A 25,662-nucleotide genomic window follows, 5' to 3' on the forward strand; every position below is an offset into this window, starting at 1 on the left:
ATTTGATTCCAAAAAGGAGAAGGAAAAAGATGGGGGGGGGAATGAAAATATTGATTACTTATATGTGTATTGTGCTTACCAAAAAAAGATAGAAGAGATCCGACCGTTAAACCGGTAAATCCGGGTAAAATAACATATCCGATTACGCCGACATTATTTACGTACCTGCGTATAAGGCAATAAACCAGGGGGGAGAGAAGGAGCTTTTTGTATTGGATGAAACCAAATGAATTTATGAATTTGATGGGTGGGACATGAATGGTAAACGAATGATAAATGAATAGCACATGAATAGTACACGAATAGTACACGAATAGTACACGAATATTACATGAACCAAAGAAATGATGCTTATCATTCATTCATTTTATATAGATAACTAAACTGTAATAACTGTCAAAAAACCGCAAGCTCAATCATTTCCTCCTGATACACCATCCATAGTCTTCCCAATATATAAACCATCATAAGTACAAATTCAAATGGGTATGTGCTAAATCAAATCATCCAATGCTAGACACAAACGCTAAAGCCATTGAATATACGGAAGATCATATTAAACTTTCTCGTTTGTCTTTCCCTCATTCGACATTACTTCTCATTCGACATTACTTGAGTATTAGTATTTCCTGCTTCCTCTCCTATTTTCCCTTCCTCTCCTATTTTCCCTTCCTCTCTTATTTTCCCTTCCTCTCTTATTTTCCCTTCCTCTCTTACTTTCCCTTCCTCCCTAACTTTCTTTTCCTCAGCTTCTTTTTCCATCCTTACCATTCTTTCTTCTCTCCATATAGGACCCCATTTCAATTCAATCCATAGCATTGGACTCATAGCGATACATACAAGAGCAATGAATGTAAAACACCATCCTCTTCCCATATGATCAATCATAATAGTAATAATACCTGTTCCACCTGCACCAAGTAAACATCGTACAAGATTGTTTGCTGCAGTTGCAGTAGATGGACTTTGCGGATATAAATCGACGACAAGTGTACTAAGAATGTTAAAAGAACCATTGATGAAAAGTCCTAAAAAGAATTGAAGAATGAGTGGTGCAGCTAAATTGGCATTCTTTTCCAAAACCCAACCATAACATAAATAACAAGCAAGTCCCATAGTCAAAAGAGGCCAAATTATTTCTAATCTAGCTCTTTCAATTGGAAAATGTCTCAAGTTATCCCCTCTCTTACGGTCGATACTAAATCCAATATTTCGAGCAATCTTCTGATAATTTCGATCTAGCATCTTACCATTAATGATACTAGCCAAAGCACAACCACTTCCAAATGGAATATAACATAAACCGATTTGTAAATCATTGAAATTGTAAATTTCTTTGAAAAGTTGAGGTAGAGAAGCTGTGACATCATAAAATGCTGTATACAATAAAGCATTATAAAATAATACCATAGCAACATCTTTCTCCATGACGATATAAACAGTCTTTAAAGGATTTGGCCATCGTAATTGTCGTTTACTTGCAAGTTCAGCTTGGGCAAGTTTTCTACTTTCAGCTGTTGCCGTTCGAGAAAGTCCATTCCCCGATTTTTGTTCTTTTCGATATTTCCACCAATCAATAATTGTCATGTTCCAACCTTGAGGGGGAATAGATCCATTACCAACAACATTACGACCAGTTTCCGGAACCGTAAGAGCAAACGGGATGAGGAACAAGGCAGCGAGAATAACGAGAAACCAAAAAATTGCTCGCCATCCTAAAAATTGAGCCAAAATACCACCGATAACAGGACCTATAGCAGGTCCCATCATTGTACCAGCTCCAACAATTCCCATGTATGATCCACGTTCAGCACTTGTTGATACATCTGCGACAACACCAAATCCTAAAGCAATAGCACCACTACTTCCACAACTTTGTAAACAACGTAAGATGAATAAAGCAGCATAACTATTTTGTAAAGCCAACCCAATATTTGCACCCAAATAAATAATGAATGCAATAATATATGTAGGTCTTCTTCCAGCCATATCTGCCAAATCTCCAAAAACTGTTGGCGCAAGACCTTGAAAGATCATGAAAGATGTAAGGGTCAAATTGATAAGGGTATTCGATACACCGAGATCAGCGGCGAGTGGATTGAGAGCTGGAAAGTAGATATTGGCGGATGTCGGTGAGATGAAAGCTGCCAATGTACACATTCCAACAATATATCTTTTTTCCCATACGCCAAAAGCCGAATATGGTGGACCAGATACCACAGGTGCTAATTCGAGATCGCGTGTTCCATCGTGATCTTCTGCAATTGACGAGGCGGATGAGGATAAGGATGGGGATACAGATGCTGATGGGGATGCGGATGCGGATATGGATGTGGCATGATCATGATTATGAGCTTGTTCTGTAGATCTTTCTGATTCGTGTGCGATGGAATCTTTTGGTATTTGGTTCGTTTCTTCGGGAATGATAGCACTTTGTAAACTCGCCACCATTTCTTCTGATTTTTCCACATTTTCGAGTCGATTATCTTCAATCATGATGAAGAAATTGAAACATGTGTGTTGGTGTTTGAGTAGAGAAACAAAAATAGGAGATATACTTGAAAGATGATGCAAATCACTTACCGTGGGAGAGATCATTGGAGAGACATATTTATATGAGAATGATTAAAGCCGATAAAACATTTCAGTTATTCCCATTTTATCGCCATGAAAGATGGACATCAATATCAAATCCTAACCATTTTAGTGGTACTTTGCGGCATTCTAGATCCGATCCATCCTTAAACCGACTTTCATTCGTCAAGCGACACTCGCAAGACCTCGGCCGATATCGCAATCCCGTCTTGAAGTGATGCATTGATCGCTTGGATTTGGCTAGGAGCGGTAATCGCCAAAGTTTATTGCGAATTGGGAAGGAGAGTTGAGATGGTGATGTGGTGATGTGGTGATGTGGTGATGTGGTGAAATGATAGAATATCGCTTGATAGAATGATACTCGAGTAAAATGACAGAATATCGCTTGATAAGATAGAAAAGGAGAGAGAAGGTGGAAGAAGTTGAGAAGAAGCTCAGAGAGATCATAAAATGATGTTACCTAGCACTAGTAACATACACTAGATTTCTGTGTTGTCAATCAGGCTGAAAATTAAATCGTCGGCAGTCATTGTTATTGGCGGGGTGCAAAGCTTAAATTTCTTACATAAACAATCTCTACTCTTATTTCAGCCTCGTCATTGCATCTGGCCAGACCAGCTTGATTGAAATGAAGTTATTCAAAGCTTTCAATTCAAGCTCTTATTATACAACAACTTCAGAAGGCGTTCAATACATTGATGCCCTTAACTGGTCCATACATTTCCTAGACCTTCAATCATGACAGACATCACTCCCGAGCTCAATAAACTGTTAATGGGGCTTAATGCCCCTCCCACAGTTGATCCTTCTTTGACTCTTCAAAATATTGATGAATTCTTAAAGGAAGCGTATCGAATAGTATGTTATACCCAAATCTACTCCAACATCCATCCCGCACACTTAACTTACTTGTTCCCCCGATTAGAATTCCCACATAGCTTCATTGAACAACTATCTAAAAGATATTCGGCAATCCTACCTTTCAACAACAGCCCCTCCAGCAAGACGAACAAACATATCTTCCAAGACGAAACAACGAAGACATCTTACCGATCGACAACGAGAAGAAATCGATGCCGAAACCAAAAAGTTATTACGAGAATTAAATTTCAATATAAAGAGTATGGATGAGGCTGAAGGAATACGATACACTACCGAGACACTCATAATTCAAAGTAAATATGCAAGAGCTCTTGGAAGATTCGGAAATTGGGCAGCAGGAGGAGGAGAACAATCAAAATCTTTGGAGCAACAATTGGAAGAAGCAAAATTAAATGCGATCAAGATGCATCGAGATAATGTTATATGGTATTTACGACAAAAACTTTCGGAATGTGGAAAACTTCAAGCTTCAATGATGGAGATTCGAATCATGAGGGAGGTGGAAAAGAATAAGAGTAATCTTGCCAAATCTCGAGCTATGATGCCAGATCTTGGGAACTTGGGAGATTCATCATCAGTAAAGTTCACATCAAGTGGAGATACTCATCTCGAGGCACAATCACAACCACAAACACAAACATCGGATCCTCAGTTGAGTTCGGAACAATTACAAATGTTGGCGGAAGAAAATCATGATATGGTAAAACATTATCAAAGTACTTTGGATCAAGTCAAGTATGTTTTGTGGTTCTTGGGGTGATTCTTGGGGTGATTCTTGGGGTGATTCTTGGGGATGATTCTTGATCTTACACTAACTATTTTCTAGAACGGCAGAAAAGTCCTTGATAGAAATCTCGGAACTTCAAACACAACTCTTAAACAGTGTAGCATCACAAGCGGAACAAATTGAGATTCTAGCCGAACAATCTTATCAAACTACCGAAAATGTTGGGGGCGGTAATAAAGAGTTGAAAAGAGCAACAGAACGAAAGAGTACAGCCAAGTATGTATTCTATGCGTCATGTGGTCTCAGTGCTTTCTTGATATTGTGGGATTTGGTGATATAAGTATTAGTTATGTAGGATTGTAGGATTGTAGTAACGGGGTAACGGAGGAATGGAGGAATGGAGTAACGGAGTAGTGAAGTAATGAAGCAATGAAGCAATGTAGCAATGTAGCATTGGAGCAGTGAAGCAGTGTAGTATTGAAGCAATGAAGATGGAGTAATGAAGCAATGAAGATGAAGGACTGAAGCAATGAAGTGGAATTGGAAATGAATAGAAGTGGGATACCAAGTATTTAATATCTGAAACTTTTCACACAGTAGCAATCCGTAGAACCGTACCAATCATATCTATTTCACTCACATGTAAAACCACCTGAACGTTTATCGTGACATGCTTGGCCAGGTACCCGAATCCAAATGAAGGAAATCTATCTATCACAGGGATTTTATTTATGGGTCGACATATGCAATAGAGTTAGTTGAACGTCAATGCCGAAGTTTTAGAAAGATGTTGAGGTATTTAGAGGGAGTATCATAAATCACCCCAGATTCCGCCAAGCGAGACACGGGTCCCGCATGTTTGCGCTGTTTTAGAGGCAACAATCATTAGGCCAAGATTATATCATGACATTTAAATCTTCTTCCCCTCCCTTTATTACCAACTCGTCTTTTCCTCTCCAATCTTCTACATCATCCTCTTCATCAACTTCTTCTCCCAAAGAAAGACTTCAAATTGTATCAAATCACATGTCTCAATTATCCAACACCAGTTTTCCAGAGGATGCAGTTCCTCAAGCTCCAGAAGATCCCCTCTTTGGATTAATGGCTGCTTATCGCGCTGATACTTTTGATAAAAAGGTTGATTTGGGTATTGGAGCTTATCGAGACAATAATGCTAAACCTTGGGTTTTACCAGTTGTTAAGAAGGTATTGGATTACTTGAATGATTAATTTATATCTGCTAATCATTTCTCCCAGGCCGACGATATCCTTCGTAATGACCCCGCTCTAAATCACGAATACCTTCCTATCGCTGGTCTCAACACTTTCACATCCGCAGCCGCGAAACTTATGCTTGGTGCAGATTCACCAGCTCTCGCAGAAAAACGTGCTTGTTCAGTTCAAACTATATCAGGAACCGGTGCGGTTCATCTCGGTGCACTCTTCATCAAGAAATTCTACCCAGGCTCTCCTACGGTTTATTTCAGTAATCCAACATGGGCAAATCATAATCAAATCTTCTCCAATGTTCATCTGCCTGTCGCTACATATCCATACTTTTCAAAATCTACCAAAGGTCTCGATTTCGATGGAATGAAGAATACGATTCAAAATGCTCCGGATAAGAGTATTATTCTCTTACACGCTTGTGCACACAATCCTACTGGTGTGGATCCAACTCAAGATCAGTGGAAAGAACTTGCCGCGCTCCTGAAACAAAAACAACATTTCCCTTTCTTCGATTGCGCATATCAAGGTTTTGCTTCAGGAGACTTGGCAAAAGATGCTTGGGCCGTCCGTTACTTTATTGAACAAGGTTTTGAACTTTGCATCGCTCAATCTTTTGCCAAGAATCTTGGTTTATACAGTGAACGTACTGGATGTTTTCATTTCGTTACCGGAGCAGGAAAAGATGCCGAGAAAAACATTGCCAGAATCTCAAGTCAATTGGCCATTCTACAAAGATCTGAAATCTCAAATCCTCCAGCGTATGGTGCTAGAATTGCAAGTACTATTTTGAATGATGAAGCATTATTCAAAGAGTGGGAAGCAAATTTGAGAGAGATGTCTGGAAGAATTATTACTATGCGTAAAGAACTTCGATCGAAACTCGAAGAAATGGGCACACCAGGAAAATGGAATCACATCACGGAACAAATTGGCATGTTTTCATTCACAGGATTATCTGAGAAACAAGTCATGGAATTGAGAAGTGAGGCTCATGTTTATATGACAAAGAATGGTAGAATTAGTATGGCGGGGTTGAATACTAATAATATTGATTATTTTGCGAGGGCAGTTGATAAGGTTGTTAGGAAGACACAACAAGAGAGTGCTCATCTTTAGGGGAGTGGGATTGTGAGTGGATTGTGAGGGGGAGTTGGAGGAATTGTGAGTGGAAGTTGTAGCAGGGAATTGTGAGTGGAATTGACGAATGGAAGATACAATCGGTGGTGGTTGTGAACCAAGGAAATGAATTATTGGACTGATTAGATGGTGCACTGGGACGGAAGGAAGGAATGTTGAATGGGCGAAAGAAAATGGGATTTTGTCGGACAAGGCATTTCATTTAGTAGGACTGGATTGGGTTTGAATTGATTGGGATTGGGGGTAGGGAAGATGCGAGCCATTAGATTTTCAAATGATCCACATGAGGTTCAATAGAAGCGTAAGCTATCTGATCAAAGAGAGATATCGTAGGTAGAGGGTTATGTATGAAGGAAAGAAAGGGAGAAGAATAGATCTCTACTCGATTTCTGGTACCAAATTATTGTGTGGTCTTTTTGTTTTATTCCGTATGCTGTGATATATCGTTCATGCTATTTCATTAAAGACATCCAGTTCTGGTAGTTCCTTGGATTGATTCTCTTTATTCATTATGATGGGTGGATACCAGGTAGGTGGGTAGGTCAGTAAGCAAGAGATGTACAAGTATCTTTTCTTGTTGTGGGGGGATGAATACTTATTGGTGATGGAAAGTGTGGGTTTGGGCTCGGGTTCGGATTTGGGTGTGGAAATTGGTGTGATGAGAGGAGATGATTATTGGGAGAGGTGGGGAAGAGGAAAGAGGATTAGTGAGATGATAGGAGGGGGAGGAAAGAGGAAAGAGGATTAGTAAGATGATAGGAGGGACAGGAAAGAGGAAAGAGGATTAGTAAGATGATAGGAGGGACAGGAAAGAGGAAAGAGGATTAGTAAGATGATAGGAGGGGGAGGCGGAGTTGGAAAGATTGGGGGAGGAATGATGGGAGAGGACGGGATATGGGGTCTTGGGGGTGTGTGGGGAGGGGTGATTTAAGGTCACGAGATTCGATGGGAGATTCGGTGGGAGTGGGAGATGGGAGATGGGAGATGGGAGATGGGAGATGGGAGATGGGAGATGGGAGATGGGAGATGGGAGATGGGAGATGGGAGATGGGAGATGGGAGATGGGAGATGGGAGATGGGAGATGGGAGATGGGAGATGGGAGTATAGGGAAGCGGGACGAGATCAATATCAGGGAAAAGTCAAGTGACAATTCAAAGGTATTGAATAGTTATAAATTCTCTACTTGAGCCTGAGATGTGTAGTGATGGATATCTACGGCGGTGCGGTTTCGGATGTTGAGATATCCATCTCTTGTTTTGTAGAATTTATTCGGCTGACTACTGGGTAAGTAATTTGAAGGAGAATTTTGGTGTGATTATCTAGGTATGAAAGTTAATACCACTATGAAGGGTCGAAAAATAGATTAGATGGCTAGTTGTCTATGTTCACAGCCTGGAAAGTTGCTTAGATCGGTACATTGGTTGATACTCCCACGTAGCGCATCTGGAGGACTACCTAGGTAGGTGTCTTTACTTGAGGAAGTTTATCCAAATGGTAGAATCTGGATTGAGTGTTGCAATGACGAGAAAGTGGAAAATTAGGAAATGGAGTGTTTAGGTGGAATATCTTTGAATACTGTGGAAATCTAGAAGTCTGTGGATATCTGAATTGAAAAGCTTCTTTTCCACGAGTGCCTGCCTCTAGGTTCGGTTTCTGATTCCTCTTTCTCTAATTACTCCCAGATATATATGTATCGCCTTTATAAAGGTGATAACCCTCAATCTTGTCCAATCTCATCCCCAATTCACATCATCATTAATAAATTAATTACCTCGCTTTCCTCCAATCAACCCAACCCCACCAATCCAAACACCCCACCTAGCCCCTCTACCCCTCTACCCCCTCCACCCCCTCCCATGCCCCTCACAAACCTCCACCTCCCCCTCCTTCCCCTCCAAACACCCCGGCGTCCCACAACTATGCATCGCACAATAAACTCTCCCACCCACCATATCCTTCAAATTGAAACATTCTCCCATCGCACACGCGTGCCGATCGCAAAATCTATTCGTGCGCGTGCGTGTCCGCAGACAATTGTCGATGTGGCACTTGTGGCCACTGCAGTAGCTGGAGGGGAGGAATTGAGGGGAGGTGCATTTGGGGGAGTGGCATTTGTGGGTACGGCAGCTGAGGGCGGAGTGGTAGCGGGGGAGGGGACAGGATTTGAGGGTGCAGGGGGAGTCTGTGGTTGGTGTTAGGGTTTTTGTTTTGTTTGTTTATGTCTTGCTTTGGGTTATGTGGAATTGAGGAAGGGGGGGAAGGGGATTGAGAGAAATTTACATACGTTTTTCACACCACCATGTATCGTAGTTGAGCATTTGTTCGGGACATTCTTCGTTGCGACATATATCTATTGAGATGGTTATTGTGGATTAGTATTGAAGACAGATAGACAGATAGACAGATAGATAGATAGAAAGGTTTACTTACGTTGATTGCAGAAAATGGTTCCGGGTTCTTTGGCTCCTTTGCAGCGTCTTTCTCCATGGGGTTGCCAGTGACAAGGCATATAGAGTTGATGGTTGATGATTGATGGTTGGTTTTTGGAGTGAGGGAAGGGTTGTTGGGAGAATATTTGGTTCTTGATTCTTGATTCTTGTGAAGGATGGAATTGATAGGTTAGGTGAGGCGATTTGATGTAAGAAGATGTTGATTGATCAAGTGTTAATTGAAATGAAGAAGGAAATTTTATGGCTCTGGTGCGGGTAGATTTTGGAGGATTGGGGAGTGAATATGTGTAAAGAATAATGTATTCATTTCATTTCAGTCGAGATTTGTATACATTCACCACGCTCGGTCACATCTGCGACGACGAAGATCATAATGTTTATATACTATCGATATCAACAATATTTTCATTAGTTTCCATCGACAGGTAGTGAATTCCCGTCCCTAATTTACACGACCATGATCTTCACAAAGTTTTGTTGCTTCTACTCTTGATGATAAACATCCCGGCTTAGAGCAATTGTGAGATAGACAAAATATTCTCCCGCTGTTCAATTCCTTCAACTTGAGACAGCGCGAGTCACGGGCGCATTTATGAAGGTCGCAGTATACGTGATTGTCTGCACACCTTTTCCTTACGCATCCATCAAAATGACATTTATGGCTTATACCAGATCTCGAGAGGTTGAATTGGCAATTACTACATGCAGGATCTTGACATTTGTGTGCGGTACAAGTCATCGTGTTGCGAAATCTCAAGGAATGACAGGTTGGTTTGATGCATTCAGAATCTGGGGTAAATGAATCAGTCTTGTATTCTATCTTGACTTGACAGAAAGTGAATACTTACGCTCTGAACACCATGGTATTTTAGCAGATGTCAGTTTTTTGCAATTCTGTTCATGACATTTATCTATCTCTTGATCAGTATCGAAGGCGGAGTTTTGAATAGGGAACTACGAAAAGCTGTAATTTCACACTTACGGTGAGTGCAGTACTTTATTCCATTCCCTATAGCAGGCTTGGTGCATTGAGCCGTGCTGCCGCTGACCTGTTTATCTATTCCCACAATCAACATGTCGACCCAGAAACGTTACATTTGCGCGTGGCTTTCAAGACAGCAAGCTTACGTTGACTAGTTTTGAGATTGAAGAAGTAGTTCGAGGTGATTGTTGAGGCTATGTATGCTAACTACCATTGGTGGATTAATTTATCACTCACAGAGCCACTGCTTTTAGAGTAATACTGAGTGCTTGGTTATCTGAGTGGTCATGTGCTATATACTTCTAATGTGTTGTCTGGTAAACACGTGATCGTACATACTTACACTTCAAGACTTCAAAGATGTGATGAAACCTAGAGTTTTTCGGCAATAGAGTTTTGTGGAACGTGGAGTTATGATATCTTGCTCAATTCTATTTGAAATGTACAGCTTTAAAATTTCCCCAGACCTAGATTGATGTGATTTCTCTTTCCTCGCTTGTCTCCTTAATTAACGAAGGTAGATACGTCGTTCCCATATAACGTACCTCTGGTAGAAAATATTCTCGCCTCTTTTAAAAGTGCTAACTTTTAATCGTAACCTCGATCAACTGCTTTACCCGAATCTACTCCCTCTAGAGGTTCAGTCACATCTATCACAATTTACAATGTACCACAACGGTTGAAAAACAAGATCTATCAAAGCCGAGATCATGAACAGTTGTTAACGAATGAGGTATATAAATTTAACTAAAGCTAGAATATATATGTATAATCTCATGTCCATCCCAATCACCAATAAGAAACTTCGTCAAAGAATCATCATCACATCCATCATGAAACATAACAGCTTGATATTTGAACGGTCTTTTGAATATCAAAGCCATTAAAGATGTTCATATCATTTCTGATTTAACATCCGACGTAGATAGCTATTTCAATAATTAGCAACAATTCAAATACATAATGTTTTACAAAGTCAAAGGATAAAAAACATACCATTGGCATAAAGAGCGTAACTATCAGCGTTCAAGACAGCTCTTGCACTGGTCAAAGCAGTAGCAGCTGCATATCCGTAACCGTTATCAGCAGTTCCTGGGCTATAAGTAGCAGGTGCGTGAGTGAACTCGTGTAAACTGGTTGTAGCTCTATCTTGTGCATGGCAAGTGCTTGAAAGCGCTGGAAGAGCAGAGTAATAGATAGGACAGTTGACAATTTCGTTGGTGGATGGGATAGTGTAGGCGAGAACGTTGGATTCACAGTATCCGTATACATCAGTGCAGTAATATTTAGTAGCACCAGAGGTGATGGAACCACATTGAGTAGCGACGGCGCTGAGACGAGCTGCTACGACAGAGCGGGTGCTAGCAGAGGTTGTCTTGAAGTACTCGCTGAACTTGGTAGAGGAGCCTGATGATGCAGCTGTGGAAGCTGCTTTTGCAAGAGAAGCACAGTAGGAAAGTGCTTGAGTGGTTTGAGATTTTTGAGTTGTGGAACAACCGGATTGGAGGACAGTTCTACGGTCGATGGAAGTTGGGATAGCCTTTGCGACGGATTTAGCGGCTTCACCATCGATGGAAACAGTGATAGCATTGGACTTGAAGATAATGGAATCACTGATTTCGGTGGATCCAACTTTGGCAAATGGAATGGCACCTTCAGCTACGAAAGTGTAGGTTGAGGTAGAAAGATCGTGAACTTCGGCTGCGTTGAAAGTAGTCTCAAAGGTTTCACCTGCTGCAAGAGTGTGGAAAACCTCTGGGGCTAAGTCTGTACGTTGAATGGAACGAAGAACTCCTTTGAATGGGACGGCAGTTTCTATTTTACATTAGCTATTGATCTCTGAAGCATAAGACATGGAATGTCGAATAGTTATCCGTGAACTGTATTCGAGAAACCAGAAATACTAGAACTCACCGCCTTCATAAACGTTGACCTTTTGAACTGGAGCAGTGTCGAAGAGAGTTCCATAGCTCAAAAGGTTCAAGTCTTCAGTTCCAACATTCTTAACAGAAGCATGAACTAAAGCATTATCACCAGCAGCCAAAGTGACTTCAAGGACATTGTTATCTCTAGAAACTTTGTTAGTTTGAGTTTTTTATGGTAAATCAAGACTTGGAACATTCGAGAGATTTGAATATCCGTAATGTGGCATGTTAATGTTTTAAGTTGCTATCCCAGATGAAGTGAATATCCCCAAATGAAATTCTCCAAAGAGATCAAATTACAACATGAATTCGATGTATGTGACGATTCCTTGCTGAACGGAAATCCAGAGAATGGAAATTGGAAACTGGAATTAAAAATTGGAAAATTAAAACTTGCCTCTTGACAGCCGCAGAGTTAGCGATGGCAGCCAAACTGGCAATTGCCAAAATCTTGGAGAAAGCGCGCATGTTGAAGTGAATATAAGGATAAGAAGGGATGAGAAATGATGCTATCTGTTCAGAGGCTTGAGTTGCTGAAGATGATGATGAGATACTTGGATTTGAAGGGAATTGACCCTTCATATATAGATACTTCCAAGACTAACCGTCGTTCTTTTTCGAACTTTTGAATTCGGAAGACTTCTCCCGTCGCAGAATACGGTACATAGATTTTTGTAGTCATAAATGGAAGGTAGGAGTAACTGATAAGAATAACTCATCCATTGTCTTCAATAGATCGTCATTTCACATAAATTCTCGGCCGAAATTCGAATCTGCCTGCCTCATCGGTGAACTACACTGACTTTCTGAACCTTCCCTGTGATAATGAAGAATATGATTCCAGTCATAATCCATGTGATTGTCTCCGAATACGATTTCATGGTAATGAATGATTGGAAGTATTTTTCAAAGTTATGATTAGTGAGCTCAAGTATCGTGAATCCAATTGTCGTTGTTGTCAAGATGTATGAAGTTTTTAACCGAGATAGGAAGCTAAAGAAAACATTGATAGATATCAGGCCAAGATATCCTATGTTAGAAGCTTTTGGCGATATGCGGGCGCTTGGGATACTGCGGCCAAGCAGTTTGAAATCGATCAACAAGTTTTCTATCATTATCTTGTAAGATTATGCAGTTTCATTAGAGAACGTTGAAAGTAGCTCGAGTAGTATTTGAGTGCCAAGTGAAGGTGAGGTATTAGGCATCGGGAGTTGAACTTTTGAATACCTACTTTTGGCAATTGATTTACCATTCACTGCCCAAAAAATTGAAAAGACCAAGAAGACCAAGACAATGTGTATCTTGGCTTCAATGAAGAAATGGGCTTGGCGGATGTCTTTATATATTTGTTGGCTCACATTCACCTTCTATAAAGAGACATGATCCTCAATCAAAGCCTCAACCATTGAGTGACGATGTGGTAATGAATTTTCGGCGGCCATAAATCGTGATATAAGATGAGAGTGTACAAGGATAGGAAAGAATCAAAGATGGGTAAACCAATGGAGAGTAAAGTTCTCGAGTGTTTGAAGTTCTCGGACTCGGGATTCCATTGGATTGATAATGTATCCTCGTGATTAAGAACTTCAGTCATTTATCCGGATCTCGAGTTTCCTCATCCGTCCAGGCTCTTGTAAATCATGGTCCCTCGCTCGTCACTAAACAAGAAGAAAAATCCACTCCAAACGGAAAATAACCAATAAATCATCCCGCAATGCACAACATCAACATTGATCACTCTTGATCTTGATAAGAAACTGCCGTTCGTATAAAGTTGTGGCGGATGCGGGAACAACCCCACACTTTAAATTCGACCTTCTAGATTGAGATAGTCTATCTTGGCTTTTGCCAAACAAAGAGACATTTCTTCATTTCTCTGAGCATCCCATTTCTCACACTTACGGAAAAAGAAAGTTTGCGAAATGTTACATCGTCGTGAACAATATCCGATTTCTCCATCTCATCGCAGATTCCCAATAAATCCAAAGCTTATCATTGCACTTGTCGCTCTCATACTTTGCGGCTTATTCATCAAAATGGAATCAGCCTCGACAAATCAACACGATGTTCCCATTCAAATCTCAATCTCGGATATCACTACAATCGACAGCGAGTCACAAAATTCACCAATCGTCAAGTTGAAAGTTACACTAAGTAACCCATCAGATAAAGCTGTATCCTTTCTCAGATGGTCTACTCCTTTTGACTTACGAGCTGTTCCTATGGGAATTTTTGAATTCAAGTCGTTGGCCACGGGAGATTTGGCACCATGTTTAGGTTTAAAACTTAATCGAAAGATGCCGCGAGAAGGTGTATTTTCGGATGATGATATAATTACTATCGCTGCGGGGGCTGAAGAAACAAAGGAGATTGAGATAAGAGCTCCAGAAGTTGTATTAAAGGGTGGAGAGAAGTATGTGGTGAAAGCAAAGGGTTATTGGATGCATGTTTTGGTTGGGGATAGGGAAGAAGCAAAGAAGACAGAAGCCAATGTTTTGAGAGAGGATTATGAAAGTGAAGGGGTGGAATTTGAAGTATAAAATTGTGAGATTCAACAGGTCTGAGATGATGCAATTATGTTTGGAATGTTTCTCGGATGTTCTATTGTTTTTAGAAGTTGCTTGATATAGTTTATTTAAGCTCCGAATTTTGGGAGGAAGAAGCAGTTAAAGGAATATTAGAAAGACCAGCCACGAATTGATCATTGTATTTCCTCGGTTTTCTCGTTTCGAGGCTCTGTGTCTGATTCATTGCAAGTGAGGACGAATAGAAAAGAATCTCTCTACTACCTAGAGTTGATGGCAGAGCAGACGGAATACTCAATTTCCTGAATCTACCATACACACCCGCTTCAACCGAAAGTCTGTATACGGGACGGAAACGGGAGATGATGGAGATCACATGATTAAATCTACCCGGCCCGCACTTAGACATGATGGGTATTCCGAATACCGTTTCCCGAATACCGTTTCCCGAATACCGTTTCCCTCATTGTACAATACACATCTACTAGTATTCCTCTATCAAGTTTTCGATTTCCCATTCTATGGATAACTGGTTTTATTTTTTCAAATCGTGGTTTCGAATCCCGAGAGTCCATATAGCCCGAACCAATCGAGTCTACCTATTTGTACTTTTATTTATGGCTTATTATGCACTGCATGTAGTGTCGCCTTCCTCATCGTAGTATTAATCTCCTGAAACTTGATTGACGAAGATCTTTACACTCAATCTGGTTTAATTTGCATGCAATATCCTGTGGATAGTTTTCTTGTTGTAGTTGTCCAAGTGGAAAATTGTATATATAAACTCTAACTTCAAACCGACTTACATTGGCAAAGTCCTATTGACTAATGAATTCTGTGGAATCTGTGAGAACAATTGTATAGTTGATGATGACGGGCATTTTATGGGACTTTGTCAGTGGAAATGAAGGCGGCGAGATTGCCATCAGTTATCTCAAGGGCAGTGAATAGTATAATGTTACTTATCGGAACAATCGATGTAACTATCGGGATATATATAAATGTCATGATTTTGGAAGACAGAGATTAATTATTTTCTGTAGCAAAACAAGATATAAAATTCAACCAAACGTGATGGTGAGATGGCAAAAAGAAACAAAAAGACAAAAACATACAACAGTGGGGATTCGCTGGTGGTCACCCACCCAACTACTAATCCACCGATCTGAAGCTTGTGTATGGCAGAGCGGACGGGATGCCCAATTCTCTTCAGTCTATGGTCGTATGTGACAAGCGGTGAATTAAATGTTATCATAATGTAGATTCTCAACCTGCAAACGGTGACGTGAATATGCACAAGGAGTGATGCTTGATATCGCTCACAGAACTTTCTGTGGAAATGAACGATAATACTATGTGATGCCCAAATTTCAAAAAGGAGAAGAGGAAAAAAAGCACACAATCATCATACAATCATCCTAAAGTTCTATAGTCAGCAGCAAATTAATACTTCCATTGAGTTGTGTTATACAAATCTTATTCTTACATCTCTGATTTCCCCTACTCATGGACTCAACCTTTGAATATCCCATTCTCCATCCTCTTTTTTCTCATATTGAAATCGATCATGTAACCTACTATCTCTCCCTTGCCAGAATTCTACCATTTCCGGTACGATTCTTAACCCTCCCCAAAATTCCGGTACTGGTATCTTTTCCTGACCCTCGAATCTCTTCTCAACCTCCTTAACTCTCTCCTCCAATTCCTCTCTCCCCTTCAAAACCTGACTCTGCGGACTAGCCCAAGCACCAATCCTACTACCCCTCGCCCTCAAATCATAATAAACCTGACTTTCCTCATCAGGTAACCTCTCTACCTTTCCCTCAACTCTAACTTGTCTCTCCAATTCTTGCCACCAAAATGTGAGACTTGCCCATTTATTTTCGGCAATATCTTTCGCCTTTCTACTTGTGCCCCAATTGCTATATATAACAAATCCTCCTTTTGCATCTAATTCTTTCAAGTATACCATACGTGCTGATACGCGACCGGAAGGTAAACTGGCAGTTGATAGACAAACGGTTTCTGGATGGTAAACACCATTTTTTTGTGCGTGAGAAAACCAGGAATGAAATTGTGTAAGAGGATTGGAATCGAGATCTTTACGATCGAGTGCGCCTTTTACGAATTGATCTGCTTGAGCATTGGTTTTGTCGTTGGCGGGTGCGACTGTGGGATGACTCTTGATTAGATATATGGGTGGATAGTTATGGAGGGTTTTGATAGAACTTACAAATGAGTTTGGCGTTATTTGGTGGAGGATGAAGTGCCATTTTGAGGAGTGAAGGACGAAAAAGAAGATTTGGAGTTAATTTCATGTGGTACACAAGGAAATCGATATATTTTCGAAAGTGGAAATGGCGAGATGTTCATAGAAATTAATATTATTATCGTCGTCTCATACTTGACTCTAATGATGGGGACGGGTTATCTTCGGCTAAAACGACCTCTCCAGCTTTCCATCACCTAATCAATTCGGTATGCCAGGACTTGCGAAACATAACATTCATCACGAATACAACTTCAAAGATCTCTATTGATTCTCAAGTCAACATTGACGACAATCTTTTTGTTCTCTACTATTCCACTCTTCATTCTCTAGTCGAGTACAACGACAGTGTTGCTAGATCTTCCTCCCATAGTCAAGTCTTTTGCACAGTCTTTTGCAGATCTCCAAGAAAGCAGCGTTATCGGCTGTGATTTCCTTTCAACAATCAACTTCAAAGCGTCATCGACCACAAGTTCGGCTGATGTTATGGTATTTATGGAATAAATGGGATTTGACAAAACCAGATTTGAATTCCCTGTGCTGATCATCTACAAGGGACAATTTCATCTCATCATAAATTCATAACATCGGACAAAATTCGACGTTCGGAATTCGCCACATCGATCGACTTTCAATAGAATCTATACTGGCTCACTGGCTCACTGGCTTACTGGCTCACTAACTTGTACTGAGAACTCATACACAGAATTTTTGATCCGAGTACCAGACTACCAGTAGAGAAAAATATGCACAAATAATTGCAAATTGCTTGCCAAAAAAACAAATGTCAGATCCGAAAACGAGAATCGATATGTCACCGATTAGCGCGATATGATACGGAGTATCTAGTCGTATCTCGATGAGGGATCTAGCTTCATGATTTGTTTTGATAGATAAAGGAAACTAATTCGACACTATCTATCGCACAGCCGTTAGATCCAAAATAGAATGAGGACTCTGGGGTTAATTATTTGTTAAGACTGTGAGATATTGCGACCCACGGGCACAACGGAAGCACTTGAGTCTTGAATACACTCTCATAGAATCACTAAAAATTTATAGGAGATAATACGAGTAGCTATGACGTTAATGTCGAATCCCAAATTCTAACTTTCTTAGCTTTCTTCATACAGAATGGAGCACGGTAGCTTTCCCAATACCCACACAACTTGAGACGAACCTCTATGTCTGCATTTTTCTGATATGTAAACTTTGATCGACTGAATCACTTTGCTAATATTTTATGTAGGCGGAACATTTACTCCTCGAAGGGCTTTGTTGACCGTTCCTGGTTCCTGGCGCAACCAGTCAATTTCCTCCCTCTCAGTCAAGGGCGGAGTAAATCTCCTGCATCAATCAATCGAATCATTGTTACACAATCTTTAATCCCGATGCATTTCCACATTTTAAGGTCTTTTCCCATAACCAAGATTTAGATGCCGGTACCGATATTATGGCTTCCCACCGGTTGCGTACTACCACATGTACCAAACCGCTTTCTCCAGCTTTTCTCCATTTAATGTGTTGACGTAAAGGATGACATTGAGGATTTGATATTATTTCCACGATTTATGAAAACTGCTTTTCTTGGAACCAATCAACAGTTATGATTGTGACACGCTAAGATGTATTTGTTATTTTCCATTACTTCATAGTTCCACAAGAGCTTTCTATGACAAGCGTCATGAAGCTCCTTAGCTTTCCCGTGGCAATCGAATTTCTATATCAATCTCTTGTTTTCATTGAATTTTTGTTTCCTTCAAGCAACATTTCCTTGCCTTTTACTTGTTCATTTACATTGAACTTTTAAAAATGTTTTATCAGGCAGGCATCACCGCTAGCTTCATTGCAGCGGTCGCAGCTGTTCCAGCTTCTATCAGTCAAATCAGTGATGGTCAAATCCAAGCTGCCACCGGCTCTCCAGCAGCTTCCGGTTCTGTCTCACCATTCGGCGCCTATTCCTACAATCAACAGCCATCTGTAAACAGTGCAGCAGTTTCATCAGTCGCTTCAATTGCTGGAATTCCAGCATCAGAAATTCCAGGTGCCACTGCTCCAGTTCCGCCTGTTGTCAGTCCTGAAGTTACAGGTGTCACAAGTCATGGCCCATACAGTGGTACACCTACCACCACTGGAGCTTTAAGTACCATCGCATTAGCTAGTGAGGTACCAATCTTGCCAGCCAGAAAAGCAGAAACAACATATGTACCTGATGGTACACTTCACGAGCCACAACCAATTCCATACCAACCAGCCGGTGGTCTAGGAACAAATGGCACTGAACCAGTCTATCGTGTCCAATCTGATTTCGATTATCAATCAATTCTCTTGGGTCTTTATCAAGAGTGGATTGAACTCGATCTCTTCCATAATATTCTTGCCACATTCTCCGAAGAAGAATTTACGGCTGCTGGTCTCACACCTAGCGATAGATTCCTCATCGAATTTATGGCCGATCAAGAAGCTGGCCATGCTACTTTGCTTTCGAATTTACTTGGAGGGCCAGGTGGAGCAACCCCACAATGCACATACAATTATCCTTTCACTACCGTTACTGAAGCATTTGACTTTACTCAAAAGCTCACGAGATACGGAGAATCTGGAGTATGGGGTTTCCAAGCTCATCTTGATTCACGTGAAGTTGCACAACTTCTTGATCAATCCATTGCAACTGAAGCTCGTCAACAGATGATCTTCCGTCAATTTGCTGGTCTCTTCCCTATGCCAGTTTGGTTTGAAACTGGTATCCCACAATCTTGGGCATGGACTCTTCTCGCACCATATATTTCTTCATGCCCAGCCGACTCCAAGCGTCTTGTTTGGCAAAACTTCCCACAACTTACCATTCTTAACCAACCAAACATTGCTCGTCGTAATGCTACACAAACTGGTTTCAACGAGACTGCTGGATTTGGTCCTGCCGCACCAAGTGACTCAAAGTTAGCACCAATCGATTCATGCGTTGGTAATAACGTCACTGGATTTGATTGTTCAGCATCTATTTCCCAAAACCGATCTATTCCTCTCTCATACCCAGGTCGTGAGGTTTACCTTCAATGGGATAACCCTGGTCAAGCCGTTGGACCAAACAACTCTTACGTCACTTCGACCAGTGCTGGTACACCATCATGGGCAATGTGGGTTTCCCAATTGAATGTTACATATTCACCTCTCATGAATGTTTCATCAGCAAATGGCGTGAACTATGCTATGACGATCCAACCAGATGTTTCTACTTATGAGGGCGATCCAGCCATCAACGGTACCATGTTTTTGGCTTTGACGGATACAAATCAAACTTATACTGCTTTTAATTTGTCAAATGTCAACCCACATGTGGCTGCTTTGGCCATGTACCAAGCTGGTTAAATGGATAAGATAAGTCTTTGAGTCTGGAAAAGATATAATGAATTTTTTGTACGATAGTTGTTGAAATTGGTGGGATGGGGTTAATGATACGATGTGATATGATTTGTGGCGATTATATATAATTTTCTTGTACATTAACATACCGATAATAAAATAAGTATTGTTGTCTGAAAATTCTATTTTCTTTCCGGTGCTTGGTATGCCTTTTTGTGTTTTTCGTTCCGTGGTTTAGTGAATGAATATCGCCCGATCCCTACGTCTGTAACTTTCGAAAGCACCTGTTACATCTTAACATTTAAATCTGATTATAAATTCTTCTAAGTCCCGTTCTCTCTCACTGTTGATTTCTCCAGACGATAACACTATTAGAAAAAAGTCTCATGGCCCCTTTTCGACTTCGCTAATTCTTCAACATGAAACATAATTTATTATCCGTTCTTAAGCTCGTGATTTTGACACACTCTCACTCTTTCTAAAATCTGTAAAGAATCAACATTTGCAGATTGACGAGTATAATAGGGGCATTACAGAGTCAACTATCATAATCGTCAGACTCATCACAAGACAGGAAGAGTTATATATTTTCCATCAACTCCGGGGAGCAAATGACTTTCTTATTCAAGATTAGCGCAGTTTGAGAATTGATTCAATACCCTAGTAATACACAAAAATGCCTCCTGCGGTATTCTACTCTAATACTCGTTCCGCTATGCTATTTAATAATTAAAGCAGCTCTCCAATAATGAAACCAAACCAACCAACCACAATTTATTACTCCGATACTCCACTCCATCCTTTTTGACAACTACAACAATTTACTTTGTGTAAAGAAGTTAATTTCGTGTTTTATTCCAATCGAGGCCTCTTTCGTTTTGGCTCACTACTGACTTCAGATATAGTCGTGATATTTGAACCATCATTGACTTCGGGTTCAGGTGTAGTATTCGGCTCACTATAGACTTGAGGGATAGCCATAGTATTTAGTCCAATATCGACTTCAGAAGCAGCCGTATTATTCAGCTCACTATTGACCTGAGGAATGGCCATAGTATTCTGCTCATCATTGACTCCAGGTATAGCCATAGTATTCTGCTCACTATTGACTTCAGGTACAGTCAAAGCATTCATCTCGGCTTCATCCAGGTCAAATTCGATGTCTAGATTCATCCAAGCTTCCGGTATCTCATTAATCGGTGGATCAACCTTGTATATGAAGCATAAATTTCCACCTCCCCATGGTCCTTGTCCATCTCCGCCACCAGACACGTAAATATTCGTATTTACACACAATGCTGCAAGTTGACCTCCTACAGCTGCTCTAACGTGCTGATCTCCTGACATGTTAGGATCGTTATTCATGGCATGAAAAGCAGAGTTGATTTGTTGATTGGAAAAATGAACGCCACCGGCCCCCCTTTTGTTTGGGTTGACCGTTGCGAAAACTTGTATCAAATTTCCTCCATCGTCTTTAATCTTTTTCAAAGCTTCTTGAATTGGATTCACATCAATTGGATGAGTCATAACTGCAGATATTGCTTTGAGATTACCATTTGTCCCGTTATTTGTAGCTACCATTAGTAAGCCACAGTCTTCCCTCTCGATAGAAGAAACACAATAAGCTCTTTCGCTCCAGGTTCTCCAGAATCCCATATTAATCTCTGCCCTTATTTTGGGAAGATCTCCTTCGAGTCCATGAAATGGAAGCTCAAACAGACCATGACACACTCCGAAAGCACAGGCATAACGAGATCTTTTAGATTCTTCCGAATTGCAACCCCGAGGACACTTTATAAACACCATATTACATTGTACGTCATTTTCCAAACCCTCTAAACACCCAGTGAAATCACTTAGTCTATTTATCATAGTCGAAACATACGAACTCACAATGAGAGCATGATCCGATGTACCTAACTCTCCTAGAAGAAAATCTTGAGTTCGTCCAATGACTGCACAAAGACCAGTAGGTTCTTTCGATTTCAAAATTAAAGTAACATGGGTACCCAAGACACCTTCCGTGCCTTCAGAAAAAATCTTGAGGGTAGATGGTGTTGTGCACATCTCCCAAGTTTTAGCACAGCGGTGGCAAGCATCACTATCAAAGTCGCCCAAGCCCCGCACTTTTCCAATGACAGCAATTATATCGGAAGCATCGTATCCGAGAGCTGGCAAATTAAAGACAATACGTGGAGAAGTAGTTGGGAATGTTTTGACATCAATGTGATATACTTCAGGGTTTGATCCATTTGATACTTGGTAATCAGGACCAGCTATGGGAGCACCATTTAACCGGGTTCCAAATAATCGAGGTTCAAGTAATCGAGGTTCGAGTGATGTGGATGTAGCTAATGAAGATTCAGGGAATGGAAATCTACCTGATGACGATATTTTTGATGAAGGTTCGGCTGGTGAAGGCTCAATTGATGGAAATTCAATTGATGGAAGTTCAGCTGATGGTAGTTCGATTGATGGAAGTGGAAGTTCAACTGGTAATGATCCAACGGATAAAGGTCCAACCGATAAAGAAGTAACTGTCGAAGCTCCAGTTGATAGAGGTGGTATTGATGAAAAACCGGGTGATGGAACATCAGTCAATTGAAGAGTAACAAATCGACGTCTAGAGAATGCAGAACGAGTAGAAAGAGAAGGAACAGATGAAGATCTCAATGGATCCGACATCTTCGATCTATAATTGTTTTTATCTTGAGAATATTAACGTTGGGGGTGAAGTGTTCAATGGCGGCGTGACGAATAGGAAGGGTGAGGTGAGTGAAGGTACAAAGACGTTGACGGTGATTCGCGTGAAGGCAAGAACGATCAGTACAAAATAACCCAACACATTATTCTTTATCTATTGAATACTATTTTCCAACTACAATACATGATAATAAGATTCATTTCTAATGCGTAAAGATGTATCAAACTTTCAATACAAACTGAATTGATTGGTAGGATCTATCATTAAAACAATTGATATATCCTCAATCTCATAGCCTGGAAGTATGTCGTCTACCCCTTTGCTGTATTGTTCATATTCCCATTTCGACGAGCTCACTTCATTGTCAAAAAATTACAGGAGGCTATGATGGGCAATTGAAATTTGTACTTCAATGGAAGACTGACAGTAGTCTTTCATCTATCCTTTTAAGCTTAGTTGACAACCCTAATTAGCTTCACTTATACATTCCGAGTGGAGCCTTTATATCAGAAAGTCCATAAGGATACGAAGTATTAGACCGATTAACATATTCAAAGCCGAAACTGCGGTGTATGGTTGAAGAAAAGGGTTACCTTCACATTTCACACTTATTCAAACCCCTTTTCAATGGTTTCAACATCGGAACCCATTTTTCTATTTCGTCAAATTGATACATTATACCGAATATCCCATCAAGCTCACAGAATGGATACAACAATGCGAAAGAGGCATAATAGTTATTTGTTATAAATGTGGTAAATAACCCATAAATCTACGAGCGTCGAGGATGATAATAATCGGAGGTAATGGAGGAGATGATGATAATAATGACAATGATTTTAGCGCAGACCTTACTAAAGGAAATTACATTACAAAAGAAGACTCAATATTTCCAATCAATGTTCAATGCCAGTCAAAATCTCTTTCCCTTTTTCCTTTACTATTCGTGATATGACTTTGATTTTGAAAAACTCGAACGACTATACGCACTGAAGGATACAAGAACTCCAAGAAATCATGCAAAATTCTAAAACTCACCGCCAACTTCCAAGGGTCCAAGAACCAGACTCTTGGTGTTTTCTAGAACGATTTAATGATCTTAGCATGGAACTTGAATGGCAACTAAGGATTGATAGTCAGGGCAATAGTTGTGTGGCTTTGTTGGCTTGGCTCTTCATAGGAGAAAAACACGCCAGGTTTGATCAATTTGATATCAGTAATTGAATTCTACCAAAATCCAATCACAAATGAAGTAGACATATTTCATGATGGCAATAATATGCTACTATGTCTTTATTTCGATCATCTTTCGAAATATCATTTTATATGAATTTGAAGGCAATAATTCAATCGTTAATAATTTTCGCTAATTGTCAGCTACGGCCTATTTTTATCGTATGTAGACGTCGTAGAGCTTGGGACCATATTTCAAACAAAGTATACGGGATAACCGAATGATAACCTTAGTCCTTCGATCTTAAGACGTCTCTTTGACTACCTAGGTATAAAATTCCATCTGAATGAATTTTCGAGATGCATTCGCGAATAGATTTTCACGCAAGGGAGGCAAAAAAGAAAAAGTTTTCACAAGGGACATGACTCGGTTTCGAAGACCTCACGTGATATGAATTAATCATCGGTGGGGTGATTCCGAGAATCTCCTCATTCATCAACTTTGAAGCAAAACCCCGAAATGTATATCGTCATTGTCGTCCACTACCACCCACCGGCATAACGGCACCATCTGCATCAAAAGTATCAAAAAGGGGGGGCCCCGAGAATCCAGATTGTACGGAGTACAGTGTACACCCCAAACTGCATACTCCATTTCTCGTGTCCCATGGGTAAAATTAACCCAAAGTTGGGAGAAAATGAGGAGGTCCCATGGGCGACGATGTGGTACATCTGTCGTCGTGGTACCACAAAAAGAAGAAAAGAATTCCATCGAACAACACATTTCGGCCAAATTTCTTGAATTCCTTGATGATTATTACGTATGTATCCGTACACTGTCTAGAGATTTCATACTGGTAACATGTTTATGCGTTACATGATTGATCTTTAGAGATGAAAGTATGGCCGAGAGAATATCCACGAGGTGGAGTTTTGAATGGGTTGTCGTTGAAATAAAACCGAAATATGACCTTTTTGATGTGGGTTTCACCAAACAATTCAAAAAACGAAGTTCGCCTTATTTTTATCTGGATGATATCTGTACTATTCTGGGAAATAGATGAGCGTCTCAATCGGTTAGTCCTCGGGAGGTACTGATAAGAGAAAGGAATTATACGGCTAATTGGGAAAACTCAATAACCGGATTCTACTTCGAAACTACTCTATCCTTTTCATCCGCTCGGCTCTAGAAACCAAAACAAAATCAAGAAACACGCGATATACGCATGACACGCAGCCCTCTCAAAGGATGCAGTCTTGGATGACGGGCGCCAATTCAAGATCCTTATGCCATGCAAATCTAATCTTTTTTTTTCACTCGCTTGTCGGATTACAGATGCTTGGCTTTACCTTTCTCGACTGCCGCTTCGTTCCCGCCGCAAACTCGTGGAACCTTGTTTTTTTTCCTTCAATTTTCATAGGCTTTACTTGTTTTTATGGGTCCAGGAATTAAGCCGTTCCAAGTGAAGTGGGGATCATGGTATCCGAAAGGACAAGCCTTGAGCCTCAATATCCACTCAATCGACATGTCTAGTCCAAAAATGGGCAAGTGAAAACGGCAAATCATCATAATGCTCCGACCTCATATCTGTGTGTTGATATCTCAGACGGCATTTCAGAAGTCATGATAGGTGAGGAAATCCTTCATTATGCTTCAACAACAACACGAAACGGATAATCTAGGATCAAAGTGCCACAT

At 40.5% G+C, this 25,662-nt stretch overlaps 9 protein-coding genes across 9 annotated transcripts; 4 read left to right on the plus strand and 5 right to left on the minus strand.

Moving 5' to 3' along the window:
* Window positions 1-591: 591 nt before the first annotated feature.
* Window positions 592-2,496, minus strand: Bfra_006160 (putative quinidine resistance protein 2 protein; the record flags this gene model as incomplete). Its single annotated transcript, XM_037336533.1, has 1 exon — window positions 592-2,496. One exon carries the CDS (start codon window positions 2,494-2,496, stop codon window positions 592-594), a length of 1,905 nt encoding a protein of 634 aa, XP_037191743.1.
* An 837-nt stretch (window positions 2,497-3,333) lies between these two features.
* On the plus strand, window positions 3,334-6,550 carry Bfra_006161 (putative aspartate aminotransferase protein; the record flags this gene model as incomplete). The annotated part of the gene is made up of 5 exons (XM_037336534.1): window positions 3,334-3,453; window positions 3,521-4,212; window positions 4,304-4,480; window positions 5,254-5,410; window positions 5,462-6,550. 5 exons carry the CDS (start codon window positions 3,334-3,336, stop codon window positions 6,548-6,550), a joined length of 2,235 nt encoding a protein of 744 aa, XP_037191744.1.
* A 1,979-nt stretch (window positions 6,551-8,529) lies between these two features.
* On the minus strand, window positions 8,530-9,884 carry Bfra_006162 (uncharacterized protein; the record flags this gene model as incomplete). The annotated part of the gene is made up of 4 exons (XM_037336535.1): window positions 8,530-8,754; window positions 8,857-8,922; window positions 9,003-9,153; window positions 9,871-9,884. The coding sequence occupies 4 exons, from the start codon at window positions 9,882-9,884 to the stop codon at window positions 8,530-8,532; spliced, it is 456 nt and encodes a 151-aa protein (XP_037191745.1).
* A 38-nt stretch (window positions 9,885-9,922) lies between these two features.
* On the plus strand, window positions 9,923-10,155 carry Bfra_006163 (uncharacterized protein; the record flags this gene model as incomplete). Its single annotated transcript, XM_037336536.1, has 2 exons — window positions 9,923-10,005; window positions 10,038-10,155. 2 exons carry the CDS (start codon window positions 9,923-9,925, stop codon window positions 10,153-10,155), a joined length of 201 nt encoding a protein of 66 aa, XP_037191746.1.
* Window positions 10,156-10,913: 758 nt separating this feature from the next.
* On the minus strand, window positions 10,914-12,397 carry Bfra_006164ca (putative neutral protease ii protein; the record flags this gene model as incomplete). The annotated part of the gene is made up of 5 exons (XM_037336537.1): window positions 10,914-10,933; window positions 11,001-11,819; window positions 11,919-12,073; window positions 12,230-12,261; window positions 12,323-12,397. 5 exons carry the CDS (start codon window positions 12,395-12,397, stop codon window positions 10,914-10,916), a joined length of 1,101 nt encoding a protein of 366 aa, XP_037191747.1.
* Window positions 12,398-13,965: 1,568 nt separating this feature from the next.
* Window positions 13,966-14,469, plus strand: Bfra_006165 (uncharacterized protein; the record flags this gene model as incomplete). The annotated part of the gene is made up of 1 exon (XM_037336538.1): window positions 13,966-14,469. One exon carries the CDS (start codon window positions 13,966-13,968, stop codon window positions 14,467-14,469), a length of 504 nt encoding a protein of 167 aa, XP_037191748.1.
* A 1,489-nt stretch (window positions 14,470-15,958) lies between these two features.
* On the minus strand, window positions 15,959-16,802 carry Bfra_006166 (putative pyridoxamine 5 -phosphate oxidase protein; the record flags this gene model as incomplete). The annotated part of the gene is made up of 2 exons (XM_037336539.1): window positions 16,688-16,802; window positions 15,959-16,623 (listed from the first exon to the last, which is right to left on the minus strand). The coding sequence occupies exons 1-2, from the start codon at window positions 16,770-16,772 to the stop codon at window positions 15,959-15,961; spliced, it is 750 nt and encodes a 249-aa protein (XP_037191749.1). The 5' UTR covers window positions 16,773-16,802.
* Window positions 16,803-18,535: 1,733 nt separating this feature from the next.
* Window positions 18,536-20,092, plus strand: Bfra_006167 (putative stress response protein rds1 protein; the record flags this gene model as incomplete). Its single annotated transcript, XM_037336540.1, has 1 exon — window positions 18,536-20,092. One exon carries the CDS (start codon window positions 18,536-18,538, stop codon window positions 20,090-20,092), a length of 1,557 nt encoding a protein of 518 aa, XP_037191750.1.
* Window positions 20,093-20,938: 846 nt separating this feature from the next.
* On the minus strand, window positions 20,939-22,771 carry Bfra_006168 (uncharacterized protein; the record flags this gene model as incomplete). The annotated part of the gene is made up of 1 exon (XM_037336541.1): window positions 20,939-22,771. One exon carries the CDS (start codon window positions 22,769-22,771, stop codon window positions 20,939-20,941), a length of 1,833 nt encoding a protein of 610 aa, XP_037191751.1.
* Between the last annotated feature and the right edge of the window lie 2,891 nt (window positions 22,772-25,662).

This window comes from Botrytis fragariae, assembly GCF_013461495.1.
Source record: "Botrytis fragariae strain BVB16 chromosome Unknown tig00000075, whole genome shotgun sequence".
In the NCBI taxonomy this organism is placed as follows: domain Eukaryota; kingdom Fungi; phylum Ascomycota; class Leotiomycetes; order Helotiales; family Sclerotiniaceae; genus Botrytis; species Botrytis fragariae.